The sequence below is a fragment of the Sebastes umbrosus genome, chromosome 3 (genome assembly GCF_015220745.1).
Source record: "Sebastes umbrosus isolate fSebUmb1 chromosome 3, fSebUmb1.pri, whole genome shotgun sequence".
Classification (NCBI taxonomy): domain Eukaryota; kingdom Metazoa; phylum Chordata; class Actinopteri; order Perciformes; family Sebastidae; genus Sebastes; species Sebastes umbrosus.
The window spans coordinates 34774101-34789815 of record NC_051271.1 but is presented as its reverse complement, the minus strand read 5'-3'; the positions used below and the strand labels follow the sequence as shown (position 1 = coordinate 34789815).

The following is a 15715-nucleotide window of genomic DNA, read 5'->3' as shown; positions in this document are numbered from 1 at the left end:
TTAACTTATTTAAAGCACTTTCTAACTATGTTTGGAAAGGTGCTATACAAATAAAGTTTATTATTATTATATTACATAATATTTTCGGCGTTGCACTTTGTAGACGGTCCCTGACCACTCGTCTCACAGCCAGCTGCACATAGAGACCAATGTAATGTGGCCAGCTCGGAGGACTTAAGGCTCGTTAGGATTTAAATGAGGTTGTAGCTCGTTGTCTATCTTACTACGGTTAGAAAGAGACGTTGTTTGTGGTTTAACGACGTTTCGTTTATGAGTTATTGATCCAGGAAGTTCAAATCTGTCAATATCTTTCCAACTTTACCGAAGTTATTCTGCAGTCATGTCTTCTTCCCTGAGACACACTCTTTTATTGTTTCAAAAAACTACGTACTGACTCATGTCCATCACCTTCAGTTACACAGCAGCACCGTGCTTTTCTTTTTCTCTCATACACAGCACCATCCTCATACGCGCTCTTGCTTTGTAAGTGGTAACTTCCGGTCGCAGAATATGAAAAAAACGGGGCGTTTTTTTGTTTCTTTCTTCTAGTGATTTTGTTTTTTGTTTTTACAAAAAGAAAATGAAAATCAACCTGTTTTTTTTATTTAGTTCATCCCTTTTTGACCCTGATAAAGAAAAAATTGCCTTGTATTTCAATTTAAATTTTTGTATTTTAAAACGAAAATCAAATAACCTCTAATTTTTTGTTTTTTAATATCCGTTTGTGAAAGGAAAATCGAATGACCAAAAGATACACTCACCCTACCCCTTGCATTTCTTTACGTTTTACAACAGTATGAAATGAAATGCTGAATATCACATAAATGGATGGAGATAACGAATGTAAACCACAAAGGCTATTTTATATTAATTTTAATAATGGCAGATGTAATGTAAAAAATAAACATCTATTTGATTGGATGGGCTGAGGCAAGAAGTGGGCGGGCCTAGGCTCACCCATAGCTACGCGGCTGGTTCAAAATAACCAATTGTAGTGTTTAGATCCAGGAACAACATATTTTTTTGAGGTGTGGGGACACTCATCAGTTGCTGACTGCATCTTTAATGCTGCGACTTGCATTAATCAATTTCACTTTGAAATTACAACACGTCTGCGCTGACTCACAGTTTCAGTCCTTGTGGTTTGTAAAACATATAGTGATCTCCGTGGACCCTGAAGTGTAAATTTGAGTGAGAAATTCTAGTTTGTCATCGCTCAGATGTCAATAACTCACATCTCTGAACTCTGACTAGACACACCGCTTCTCTTTATAACAACGCTCCCATGGCAACCACCTGAAGGCAGAGATGGTGTCTAAGGCTATGTCAAATAGTACTCTACAGTATGTGATGATTAAAGGGTGTCTGCAACTTCCAAAAATCTATCTGCAAGTTTAAAGCCAGAGATCCATTCTGTTGCTTTGTTGATTAATTCAAGTGCATTCTACAATCCCTCATTGTATGGTTGCAAATGCCTCGAATAAATTCAGACAGACAAACAGAAAGGCAGATGCACACACACACACACACACACGCACACCCACACACACACACACACACACACACACACACACACACACACACCAGACACACACACACGTACACACACCACTGAACACATAATCTCCACCCAGGCTGGCTGAGATAGTAAACCCAAGTCAGTCTAAAACCCTGCTAGCACCCTCTAGAGGCAGTGCAGCTCCTTACATTTACCTGGTCTAAAGCAACATCAATTCCATTCAATTTATTTTTATATAGCGTCAAATCATAACAGTTATCTGGAGACATCACCGACCGTTGAGAGCCTTGCAGTCTCCTTAACACAGGGGTCAGCAACCTGCGGCTCCGGAGCCACATGCGGCTCTTCAGCTCCTCTCCAGTGGCTCCCTGTGGATTTATAAAAATGGAAATGAATAACTGTTTTTTGTTTACATTTTAATTTTTATTTATCATTGTTGTAGGTCTATGGTACGACGGTATGGTGGAGTATTAGGGCCACATTGAGGAAAAAATAAATAAATCTGAGTTTTCGAGAATAAAATCATAATATTACGAGAATAAAGTCCTAGGTTTACGAGAAAAAAAATCATAGTATTATGAGAATAAAGTCAGAAGTTTACGGGGAAAAAAGTCGTAATATTATGAGAATAAAGTCAGAAGTTTCCAAGAAAAAAAAGTCAAAGTATTATGAAAATAAAGTTATAATATTATGAAAATAAAGTTATAATGTTATAAAGTAGTAATTTTACGTGTTATTTTCTTTTTTTCTTGCAAAGTTACGATTTTATTCTCGTAATATTATGACTTTATTCTGGAAAAAAAAAAATCCCTCAATGTACCCCTAATACTCTGCAGTACATTTGCACTTTGGGCCCTCACTGCATTAGACTTATATACTATATACTTACATTATAAACTGTGTTACCTTCATCACAATGCTCAAATGTTTTGCGGCTCCAGACATATTTCTTTTTTCTTTTCTTTTTTGCCTAAAATGTCTCTTTTGATAGTAAAGGTTGCTGACCCCTGTCCTAACAGAACAGGAAATGGTAACCATTCAAACAAGCATGAAAAGCAAATGCCATACATCAGTGTTTTAATGTTTATCGCTTTCGTTTTTTTGACAGGAAAACAGATTATACTTCAGTACCCTGACCCAACAGACTTTATGAATATTATAGACAAGTATTTTTCTGTTGGCGTGAAAAACCTTTGTATTGTACCTTTAACTTGTGTTCATACCAATGATACGGTGTTACAGTATATGAAAGGTGATCTGGAAAGAGTAAACATTAACCATCAAATTGTAAAATAATGTCATTGTCATGTTCATTTTCAGGAAAACGCTATTATAAATTAGTAGACTACAATTGTCAATCAAAAATAGCATAAATGAATTGTTCTGACTTTTAAATTTGTATAGTGAATACATGCTGGAAATACTGTTGTACTGCATATAATTGTTATTTTCACAATAGCATCCTCATCTAAATAGCTTTATACAGTAGTAGTAAGTAGGCTAATACTAATAGTAAGCCATAAAGTTGTCCATTTCTATTTGCAATTTATAGACTGATGGATGAGTAAAAGCTAAAGGCAGCAACACGCAGTGTTGTGAGCCGTGGAGGGGTGAGGGGGGGAGACAGCTTTATCTTCCTCAACACTGTTGTCCTAATCCCTTCTGAGAGGATAGAGGCTTAGTGGGACCTGACGTTACGTTGATCACAACTATTTCCTCAGAGAGAAACATTCAAACAACCAAGACCTTCTATTCATGTACAGTTTGGATATATTCCTTATACCTCATCTTTATGTCTGCGGCTCCTTCTCTGGCTCTGACAACTCCTCTTCCTCTTTAAAATCTCCTGGAGTAATTGAAGGGAGCTAATCAAATTTCCACTGGGATCATTTGGAGGCCATCTTAGTAGCTGTTGTAGGCTAGAGAAAGCATTGCTGTCCGAGACCTGTGAGGTTTTTTATCTCTCTAGTTATTTATTATTTTTATTTTTATTTTTATTTGAATCCCAAGACTTGTGAAGATGAAGGACCGACTGGCCCAGCTGAAGGAGGTAGGCAGAGTTTGTTCCTTTAAGTTCATATTCACCATGTGGAGCACCTGTTGCTGCAGCACAGGCCCTAATGTAGGCTGCATGAGCTGCTACTATAGCCTGTAATATGAATGTACTGCTAGTCGGCTACTGGATGTGTGGAGGTCTGCAACAATCCAATGTTTCTTATGACAGCTAAAGATCAGCTTGCTACTGTTCCACATTTATGCCATTTAGTTTATATCATCAAGCAATAGCCTACTTCACTTCATCTGAAATTAACTCATTATTCTAACCAAATATTTGAAATATATGAAGGAATACATTGACACAGACGGCATAGGCATGAGCATATTTTGAAATCTGCAAGATCTTGTAAATATAACCAAATATTTTAAAGTAACGTTAGATAGGCTTATCGTCATCTACAGCATTCAGTAAAGGCGTGTTCTATTATGTAGGGCTGAGAAGTTCAACAAGATAAATTCACTGTCTAGTTTCAGGCGTGCAGAAGGCGGTAGGTCTTGCGAGGTAAGCATTCATTTAATGTTAACCTGCAGTCGGCCTGACGTCACAGTGGCACGCTCAGAGCTGCTGCTGAACTGACCCACTGTCACAGGAAACCAGACAGATGTGTAGTGTTGTTTAGCTGTCTTTCCTTTTGAATGGGACTGGAAATTCTTTATCTTATCCCAAAGATACAAAATGTTGCCAGATATTGCTTCAGCCAGGACTCCTTTTTTAAAAATAACATGTTGTATTTTTTGCTGCTGTGCAATCGATCATTTTTCTGTATTTGAAAGATATTGGAAGTACGGTAATATGCTAAATGTGCTGTACTTATTCTGGGCTACCTGACTGTTCTTCATTCAAGTTCAGTATTGACACCTCTTTTTTAACTTGCATGTGTGTGTGTGTGTGTGTGTGTGTGTGTTTAACAGAAGAGTGATCCTGGAGGCGATGACGTTGAGATTCCCGTGGAGAACGAGGCTTTTATGGATGATTTCTTTAATCAGGTGTTCTATTTGTGTCTGCCTGTCCATTCCTCACATTTCTAAAAGAAAATGTATTTCTTGCTTACTGATGTGTGTGTGTGTGTGTGTCTTTCTTCCAGATTGAAGATATCCGTATCAGCATTGACAAGATTGACGGGAGCGTCACAGAAATAAAAAAACTCTACTCCAACATCTTATCGGCCGCCACATCTGACCAGAGTACAAACACACACTCATCTTCCTGAAGGTCTATTACTTTCTATTACTTGTTGCTGTTTGTAATCTCCCTCTACTCTCACTCTCTCTGTCAGAAACACAAGATGACGTCGAAGCCCTCACCAATGAGATTAAGAAGTCGGCCAACAACGCAAGAAACAAACTTAAGGGTCAGTATTTCTTCTTTTCACTTTCTTTTCAGAGAGCAGGTTTAACAAACTCTAAGTCCTGAACTCCAAAATTGACTAATCCTGAGGAGGGAAACTGAAAACAGCTGATCAGAGTCAGTTCAGTCGACTCTGAGTAGGTTGAACAATCAATCAATCAATCAATGGAGCTCTGATACTACGATTCACCATGGCAACAGGTAGATAAGAGGCAGAGCCTTCATTTGAATCCAGTGGACGTAGAGATATTAGTACATGTATATACTGACTGTATCTTTAAAAAGAGCCTGAGTCCGAGCAGGGAAAAGTGTCAATAATATAATACAGTTTTATTCAGTGTTGTCCATTAATTCATCAGACTTCCATTACCTTAATGGATGATAAAGTTGTGGAATCTGACTGTGTATTAGGCTGTAGACAACTTTACATTTTAAATAGATTTGTTCGACTTTAATTTGACCGAGACAAAACACAGGAGCAGCAACTGAAGAAAAATGGACTTGTATTTATATATATATATAGCGCCTCTCTAGTCTGAGGAGAGAAATAGGCATTACAGTAGAATATTGATTCATATTTGATCAGCGCTGCCTAGTTTGACCGTTTGATTAGCCAGTGATTGACAGCTGCCTCCGTTGAATGAACAGCCAATAGGAACGCTCTCTCTCTCTCTGAAATGACCTGTGATTGGCCAAAGTCTCCCGTCACGGGCTAGATTTTTAAAGCCTGAAAACACAGCCATGAGGAGGTGCAGAAGTCTAGTTTTTTCTCAGAACACTTGAGTTACAATATGTTGAAAGGTTATTATGGGATTTTTGCCAAATGATGCCAAAAAAAATTCTGCCTGCTGCAGGTTTAAATGCTAAAACATGTCTTATTTAAGAAGCATTTGAAACTCAGTTGATATTGCTGTGCGAGTGTGTCTACCACTGCTTCCTGGTGAACTTAATTACAACAAATGTCATGCCTGAGTAGACATACAGTATAACTACTAATACAGATTATAATCCATAAATATTGCTGTTGTGTCACATCTTGTGTTTGCATGTGCACAGTTCTGGAAATGACAAATGTGAAGCCATCTCGTGTTCAATATCTGTGGACGGTCTCTTTAACAACAACAATAACAGAATCACGGTATTGTTTGTCCCCTGTCTTTTGTGTGTGTGTGTGTGTGTGTGTGTGTGCATCAGGTATTGAGCGCCAGCTTGAGTCAAACACAGACGCGAGGGCCTCAGCCGACATCAGGATACGCAAATCACAGGTCAGACAATATTATATAACAACGTTAAATTAAGTATACCAGACTTAACTTCTACAGGATATAGAACTGGGGCTCAAAGATAAAAAGGGGGGTTGAGTTTACACATTTCTTGAGCAGGTGAAGTTCTCCTATACCTCTTGTAGAAGGCTGACAAAATACCTGCAGCAAGACCTGCAAACTACTTTATTGCTGTTACTTTGCCCTCTGTAAATAAAAGCTATATGCTTGAGCACTCGCTCTCTTTGGTTGTGTGTAAACATTTAAAAAAGTAAAAGGAGAAGAGAAAGACCTAAACTGGGAATTGCGTTTGTGAATTAAACACAAGTACAAATTGTTTTTTGATTATGATTGTTTCAGTGAGAGAGAGTTTTAGTATCCTGTGATGGTTTAAATGTTTTAAACAAACATAATAATAATAATAATAATAATAATAATAATAATAATAATAATAATAATAATAATGTATATAAAAATTAAATAGAATAAAAAATAAAATGCTGCTGCAAACTACTAATATTTAGTTATTCAATAAACAAAAGATTTTCAATAATTAAAATATTATCAAATAAATTAAACAAAATATAAAATATAAATAACTATCAATTACAGTGCTGCATTAACAATCCCAGCTTGTAGGCCTGCTCAGATGGGTTTTCTTTTAAAGAACTTTTCAGCATTCTCTAAAGTGCGGCATTAACAGTTCAAGCTTGTAGGCCTGTTAAGATTTACTGTCTTTTCTTATTTTTCAGGAAATTAACTTTTCCACATAAACTAAAGTGCAGCTTGTAGCCCTGTTCAGTCAGTTTCAATTAACTTTCATAGTTTTTGTCAGAAAAAATAACTTATCTACATTGTCTGCAGCAGTTCCAATCTCTCCAACTGTGGAGAATATACCCTCTCACTGGGGACAGAGGTAGCAGGTACAGCAAGGCAAACTTTACTAACTGACATTTGGTCCTACATGAAGACACAGTCGTCCATGTATCTGACAAAACATGCGATGCTGTTGCAGATAAGCTAACCAAAAACTTAGAAAAAGTTTCAGCCTGGCTTGATACTTCCTGTTCGACACTAAACACTCAGAAAAAACAAAGTACATCTGTTTTTCTATTAAGAAGCTACCTGCGACAGAATCCTTGAATATTAGAATTAAAGGTGAGCACATTGAACAGGTAACAGAGGTGAAGTATTTAGGGATCATTTTAGATTCTCAGTTAAACTTTAAAAGTCATGTTAAAAAGATTTGTAAAACAATAAAGGCTAACCTTTTAGGATGATAAGAAATTGCTTGACATTTTTTAAATGTAATGTTTTTAAATGTGTGCTTATTTTCACAAAAAGCCCTTCTAGGGACAGGTGTTGCAAATTAGCATCTGCTATAAGCACTATTATACTTGCATCAGATAAACGTTTTTAGTTGTCTATGTACATTGTATTGTTCCCTATCAAATAAACCATGAAATGAAAAAATGGTCCTCCACCATAAGTGGGTTGGAGTCCAGTAAAACATTGTATGAGGTAACCTCTTCCTGCAAAGTAGGCTTTTTTTGAAGAGTATAAAGGTTAAAATTGTTTTTTCAATGACATTCAGGGGAATCTCCATATGTGTTATGTGACTGCCATTAGACATTTACTCACTTTTTGAAGTCAGTTAACAGGACATCTGCATTTTCGTTTCCCCCCCAGCAAGCTATCCTGGCCAAGAAGTTTGTAGAGGTGATGACAAAATACAACGAGGCTCAGGTTGACTTCAGAGATAAGAGCAAAGGACGAATCGCCCGACAGCTGGAGATCAGTGAGTTACAGTTGATTATGACATGCTACAATCAGATATGGCTATTATAACCAGTTCTCATAAGGGCCTCTTAGCATGGTACTGGCAGTAATATGGGTCAACTCAACACTTTTCACATCAGTAGTATTAGGACACAGATTATATGGGTGTTACAGACACTAAAGGCACCCTGTTTTGTTTAACCTGCCAGTCAGTGTATGTTTTCAGATAGCACTGTCAGGAACACAGCAATTTATACTGTATGTAGTATCACAGGATGTTTTATTTGACAGTGTGTGACAGTTCCTGAGATTTTCATGACTGTGGGATGCCACAAAAGACTGGCTGGTATGGCAGAAACATGTATCACCCCTGTGCATGTGGTGTGCATACTCTACAACATATCTAGTGGGAAAAACTCCACAGGATCCCTTTAACAATCCGGTTGAATTCACTTCAAACATGCTGGTATCAGTGATTATTGTAAATTTAAATAGATTTTTTACAGTCACTTGACATGCCATGCTTCAGTGTAAAGTGTCACTGGCAGTTGCAATAATATGTAATTGTTTCTCTGTCAGTCTGTCTCTCCTCCTTCTGTGTTTAACCAGGCCTGTCAGCTGCTAACAGGTATTTATGTTTAATAACGGTTCTCTCTGTTCATCACAGCGGGGAAAGCGACAACTGACGAGGAACTGGAAGAGATGCTGGAGGGAGGCAACTCAGCTGTCTTCTCTGCTGGGGTGTGTGGATCTGTGTATTATGTAAATGCATGCACAGAGTGAACACTGTGAAAACTAGAAGTGCACTTGGAGAGCGCAGACCTCTGCCAAGACAGGTTTCATGTACGTCGCTGCCCCCCTGTGGTAGCCTGTGGTGTTAATGCGCAGTCTGGGCGGAGTTATTAAAAGAAATTCCTGAAGCCGGATCATCATCCGGATCGCCACCAGAATTTACTGGATTGTTCACTGTGCCACACCCCACCCCTCCATTCAAATCCAAAGCGGACTTAAGCGGAGTTAAGGTGCAAACAGACAAACCAACAAACCAACAAACCAACAAACCAACAAACCAATGGCGATGAAAACATAACCTCCTTCTTAGGCCTTTGGCCTTTGGCCTTGGCGGAGGTAATAAGATAACCTCAGCTGAAACAATTAGTCAATTAATCAACTAGAAGCTGGAAAGCAAGACACGGAATCTTCTTGGGTATTGAGAAGCTGCAGTGTTTATTACTGGTTAGGGTGACCACATCTTCAAACCAACCAAAACGGGACCCTTGAGTGTACCGCACGTGCACGCGCTAATATGCACGCACCATAGGCGTTTTCATGAGGATGGCTAACTTGCCGAACTTATGGCACATTTGAGCACGGAGTGGGATCAGAAAGAAGGCATTATTATAGGGGGGTGCATTAGAGGCTGTGACATCATGACTTATCACATTCACTACTTTCTCCCCCTTTAATCACAGGACTATCCTCCTCATGATGCACTGACAGTCTGGGAGTCCTTTAGAGAGTTTTCCTCAGAGGACACTTATTGTTGTCTGGGACTATGGAAATTATTTTCAACTTTAGTTTTGAACCCGAACAATTTCTATCTTTATCGATATTAAAATTTAAATTGTGGAGCTCAGAGGAGTTCACCGGTTTTCCTTCCTTGGACCACTTTTGATAGGTCCTGACCACTGCAGACCGGGAACATGCAGTTCTGGAGATGCTCTGACTCAGTCGTCTAGCCATCACAATTTAGCCCTTGTCAAAGTCACTCACATCCTTACGCTGGCCCATTTTTTCTGCTTCCAACACAAAGTTCAAAGTTCAAAATGTTCACTTGCTGTCTAATATATACCCCCCCCCCCCCCCCCCCCCCCCCCCCCCCCCCCCCCCCCCCCCCCCCCCCCCACCCACCCACCCACTGTCAGGTGCCATTGTAACGAGATAATCAATGTTATGGCACTACTTAATATTCGGTTGAACCAGCAGCTCTCTGACAGTCTCAACAAAAATGGATGATCAGCTTTTCAACTTGCTTGAATTCATTAAACTGTGCAGGTATTGCTTCTATTGAATCAACCGCCCTGTAGTAATTGTGTCATTGCCACAACAGTAACTTGTTCTCTGATCTTTTATTTATCTTCTAATATATTCTCATTCTTCCGCTGACCTCGTTGTGTCTGTCTTTGTTTCACCACACACGCCCTCCCTCACTCCCTCCCTCCCTCCCTCCCTCCACAGATCATGGAATCTAAGATCACCCAGCAGGCCCTGAATGAGATTGAGGCTCGTCACAAAGACATCATGAGGCTGGAAAGCAGCATCAAAGAGCTCCATGACATGTTTGTTGATATCGCTATGCTGGTTGAGAATCAGGTACACACACACACAAACACAACAACAACAACGACTTTAATTTAATAAATATGGGGATTATCAACCCTCTGAGATCCACTATAGACCCGTTTTTGTCTATTTTAGGGGGTGCAGGGGGTCTTTAGGGGAAGATAACAGGTCAACAGTAGATGTCACATAGAAGTGTTGTACATCATCTGAAAGTTGAGAACCTGAAGATTAATTTGAGATGCAGCTCAGCAGGGACCCCTTTGAAAATGGCCATGCCAGTTTTTACTCGCCAAAATTTAGCCCAATTTTGGAGTGTTCCTGAGCCTTCCTCCAACAAGCTAGTAAGACATGGTTGGTAATGATGGATTCCTTAGGTTTACTATATGATATCTGGAGCTTCACTGTAGCTCTAGAGCCTGCTACAGTTTCTGAGAGACAGTAAAGTCAAGTTAGGGCTGCATTTTGCCTCGGTTATGTTTTTCCTCAAGGATGGCCCCACGGAACCCCCACGAAGGGCCTGTCTGATGGTGTAATGTCATTTTGGCCGTGTGGACATTCGCAACCCTCACGGAATGCAGCAGGCATCTTTTTTCTCACATTATTCCGTCTTGTCCTGCCCTCCTCCAGGGTGGCATGATTGACAGAATTGAGAGCAACATGGACCAGTCAGTGGGCTTCGTAGAGAGGGCCGTGGCCGACACCAAAAAGGCTGCCAAATTCCAGCAGGAGGCGCGCAGGGTAAGTTGAAACTGATTCAGCAGAAATGTGGATTTAATGACCTGTTGAAACATTTTTTAAGTTGTAACAGTCCCATAACTGATTTTTACTTAGTCTTTTGTGTCCTCTGATCACTCTTTTCATACATAACATGCATTTACTGAGTGATGCACTAGAGTTAGTTGTATTTCATCTAACCAAACATAACAATGACAACCACAAACCCAGGATCAGGCCAGAGGTTGCATTCGCCTATGATATGAGAATTACTTCTGTGCCGTCTACAACGTTCTCCCTCAGTACTGGATTAATTTCAGGGTCAAGGTTGAAAAATACCGAAATTACTCTTTATGGCTCAAGTGAAATTTGGCTCTTGAACCATCCTCAACTTGGCTTGACTCACATTTGATTGTGCTCACTGTTGGATTCATCTTGAGTGATTTTAACTCCAGCACTGGAAGGGAGAGTAATATAACACCATCTTCCTTTCTGTCTCTGTGTCCTTCTCCTTCCTGTTCTCCAGAAACAAATGATGATCTTCTGCTGCTGCGTGATTTTGTCCTTGATACTCGGTTCATTTGTCTACAGCTTCTTCAAATAGAAAACCGGAATGAGGCCACCCACCAGCTGAGTCCACACAGTACAGTATGGTCACAGAATAGAGTCGGGCTCAGTTTACTGTCATTTCAACTAATTCAAAATAGAAATAGAGGCTGCAAATATTTGCATACATTCTCAGTTATTTCTGAATATGTTCACACAATTTTCTTAACCTTCTCAGGGTGTCCCACATTTAAATTCAGTTTCACTGCATGATGCCTCACTGCCTCATACAGATTTAGATCAGCATTCATATTCAGCTGCAGAGCTCACTGAGAGCTATATGGTGTTATAGCTGGCATGAAACAAAGCAACACTTCAACAAAATAGACACCTTTCAATGGCTGCATTGCATCCAATACACCACCACGAAATGTCCTCAGAAACACAATAGTCGAACCAACAGATCAATAGCTCCAACAAAAACCTGAATATTTTATTATTGATAAGTGAGATGTATTGTTGAGCTGTACCTCACGCACTGTAAATCAGTGCATCTCCCTTACAAACTGTAGATTTGAATTTTATGAATTTATTTGGTAGTCTATTTAACCAGTGCTTTCCACTCAAAAAGACAAGAAAAAAAGATGAATGATGATTTTCATAAACCTTGGTTTACTTCCGGTTTCTAAAAAATCTTCTTTGAAAAAAAATGAGTGATACAAAATTTAAAAAAAAAAAAATTTTAAATCCAACTCCTCTAAATTTAAAAAAATATAAAACATATAAAAATATTTTTTTGCATATTTTACGTTCAGCAAAAAAAATATATATTTCTCAAAGAAATTTAAAGAATCAACAAATAATATAAAATCTAAATGGAATGTTATTAATCAACAACTAAATAAAAAAAAGAAAACATCATCAGGCCTTGCTTCTCAGTTTCAAAATGGAGATACACTAATTAGTGATCCATATGAAATTTCATATGGCTTTAACAAAAAAGATTAATAATTAGTAAAAGAGGTATCTAATTACATATTGGAACCTCTCATTCATATTTGAAGTTGATCTATGAAAACTGGTATTGTTTCCAGGGATCTTAAAAAAGCAAAAATTATACCTTTATTTAAAACTGGTGATCCATCTAGCTTTACAAACTATCGCCCTATATCTGTCTTACCTTGCTTTTCAAAGATTTTGGAAAAATTAATTTACACCAGAATTCTAATGCATTTAAATGATAATAATAACATCTTATATGAGCATCAATATGGATTTAGAAAGGAACATTCAACCTATATGGCACTTTTACAAATCATAGACAAAATACAGGCAGCTACAAATGATAACAAATTTGACCTTGGTATTTTTTTAGATCTCTCTAAAGCATTCGACACCGTTAATCATGACATTTTATTAGCCAAATTAAAACACTGCGGTTTCCAAGGCAGATTGAAAATGTTCCATTCACAATGAGCAGTCACTTGTATGAAATGTCCTCTAAGTCCCATTTTTGGTAATATGTCTCTCATCTTTGGCTCTGACCTCAGTATAATTACTGTTGCAGTATTCATATGAATTTGTATTGTATTAGGTGCAGAGTTTGTTAGTAAATGCTGGTGTGTGTGTGTGTGTAGGACTTTTCAGGAGTGTTGAGTTTAGATCAGCTGGAAAAGTATAAACGATGACCAGACAGCGGCAGTAGATGAAAGGTCAAGGGGTCACCAAAATATTTACGACTCATGTCAATCTAGCCTGTCCTAGCAGGCTATCTCATTTGTTTTTATTTACATCTTTTTATTTCTTCTTTTTTTTTTTTACAAATTTTTACGTATGAAAAAAAAAGTTGATTTCTACACATGTAGATCCTTAATATCTCAGTCTCCCTTTCACTGGAAGGGAAAGATTCCTTACAAAGCTGTCAAAGCTGAAATAATTTCTTTAGTGAGCTTCTAGAGTTTTATTGCCCCATGAACTACTATCGCAGATGATTCAAATACTTACAAGACATTGAATAGTTGTCAGAATCTGCCTTCACAAATACATCGAAACAGTGAAAAACTAATGAGATGGGAATGTTGTCATATCCGAGAAACAACTGAAAATGATTTATTAATTAACATTTGAATGAAGTGAAAGTGAACCGACCTCAGACAGATATCCCTGTAGTATGATGACTACTACACTGACCATCATCATGGTGTATATCTATGAAGTCAGTATCCTAAGTATTGAGACAGCTGTTGTTATTCTTTTGTACATTTCTCTGCTATTTGTGTTTTGATATGGAAACCATACTTCTGTGCCAATACTTATGCTATCGACTGCATCTAATGATACCTGCACCTGCTGTGACTCCGTAGTGGGCCTACTATTATTTTTCAATATAATGAAGGAGGATAGTCACTCTCACGCGTTGAAGTTTTGATGTTGAACTGATTAAAAGATGATTGATAGTAGACGCTGTATTATCTAAAAACAGGAGTAAATTCTGAAGGTGCTCGATTAGAAATGGGAATAAATGCAGACCTGCTTTATTTGATTCCACTGACACTGCCTTTGGGGTGTTTTACTGCTTCAGGTCTTTGTTGTTTGTGTATTTATTACATGGATGGCTTTAATTTTTAAATGTGTGTTTTACCCCTTCTTTTCTAAAGGATTTTTCTTGTTTCATGCAAAATGCACTGGCTCATACATAGATCACCAAAAGAAAGTGTCACATTTTAATGTTGGGTGTGGAAATGTTGTGTAGAATTATCTTTGGGAGCGGTGCCAGCAGTGGTGTTTTCTTGTTCTCATCTAAGTGTCAACCTACAACTGGGGCACTTAAAGCCAAAAAATTCCCTGTGGATGTCACCATGTACGTCTACCACTTTCTTCACCGGCTCATGCTACCATCAAGTGACACCTTGTCGGCTCCAACTGACGTCCAAAGTTTGAAATAAGACTTTGATGCCAGATGCTTTTCTTTACGAATCAAATGTCAAAATGCAATGGATAAAATGTATCTCCCAACAAGAAGACAACATGACATCTGGGTATATTTGACTTTCCACTCGTAACCTTGGTAGTTTTACCTGGAAATGTTTTCTGACTTGAATGCAGGGGTCAACAGTTAAGGGTGTTCACATGACTGCAGGAGGACACCACTTTTTTAGCCAGGTTTCCAGAGGCTAAATGTAAATCTTACAAAATTCATAAGAGCCTTGATATTTAAATCTGATAATAATAATAATCAGTGTGGATACAAGGGGGGCAGGTAGGAAATTAAATTAGCTTTTTTGACACTTTGATAACATGTAGTGTGACAGTGTCCTTCTTTTTCTGCTTACATTATTTAAGCCCTGTCACTTTGTAGCAATTTATAAGGGGAGTTGTTCTATTGTTTTTTTCTTTTGTAGTTTTGTCCACTGTTGACGAAATTAAAATGAAGCTGTTATTTATTTTGTGTATAAGTGATTATTATTATTTTTCCTTCCCCCCCCCCAGAACTTTATTTGCAACAAAAGAGACATGTACAAAAGTACAGGGAATACAAAGAAACAGTACAAAACAAACAAAACAAACAACAAACTTAACGCCAGAGGAGTTCAATGTCCATTCATTTGAAGTCTTTTTTTTTAGAGTTCAAGAAAATGTACTTCCTTTAAAATATTGAGAGACTTTACAGCTTTTTGGTTTTTCATATTTTCAAGTTAGGTGCCATACTGCTTGAGTTCAACAACAAACCCACGAAAGCAGGGTTTGGAGTCAGACCATTTTGATTCGTGGATGTGGAATTTACCAAGAATAATCAGAAGCTGAATTATATACAGTAGGTAATGTTGCTATCCCTCCCATAAAACACAAAATACAACATCACATCAAATACGTTAATCTGTACATTAATACTCATTTTTCTATTTATGAAATTTTGCACATCAGTCCAAAATAAAGTCGAACGATTACAGTGAAAAAAAACAAATGAAATGTTGTTTCTCGATCTGAATTGCAGAAAACACATGTATAGTCTGTATTTATATAAAACAAATTCTAATACTTCTTTAACAGGGTAAATTCAATGTAAAACATTGAAGGATACTTCTTTCACTTTATTATTGATACAATATTTGTTTAGAATACAACAAGCCATTTTCCACTGTAAAT

General features: G+C 37.9%; 1 protein-coding gene across 1 annotated transcript; it reads left to right on the top strand.

Moving 5' to 3' along the window:
* Positions 1–3200: 3200 nt before the first annotated feature.
* zgc:165520 (uncharacterized protein LOC571872 homolog) lies at positions 3201–15006 on the top strand. The gene is made up of 10 exons (XM_037763159.1): positions 3201–3569; positions 4490–4564; positions 4663–4762; positions 4855–4929; positions 6120–6190; positions 7877–7985; positions 8634–8707; positions 10205–10339; positions 10937–11047; positions 11550–15006. The coding sequence occupies exons 1-10, from the start codon at positions 3540–3542 to the stop codon at positions 11625–11627; spliced, it is 858 nt and encodes a 285-aa protein (XP_037619087.1). The 5' UTR covers positions 3201–3539; the 3' UTR covers positions 11628–15006.
* The last annotated feature ends 709 nt before the right edge of the window (positions 15007–15715 follow it).

What these genes read in the sequence shown, in the direction of transcription:
- zgc:165520 (XM_037763159.1), top strand. Translation starts at nt 3,540, where the DNA reads ATGAAGGACCGACTGGCCCAGCTGAAGGAG. An exon ending in TGGATGATTTCTTTAATCAG is followed by an intron (nt 4,565 to 4,662) that starts GTGTTCTATTTG and finishes TCTTTCTTCCAG; the next exon opens with ATTGAAGATATCCGTATCAG. An exon ending in TCCAGCAGGAGGCGCGCAGG is followed by an intron (nt 11,048 to 11,549) that starts GTAAGTTGAAAC and finishes CCTGTTCTCCAG; the next exon opens with AAACAAATGATGATCTTCTG.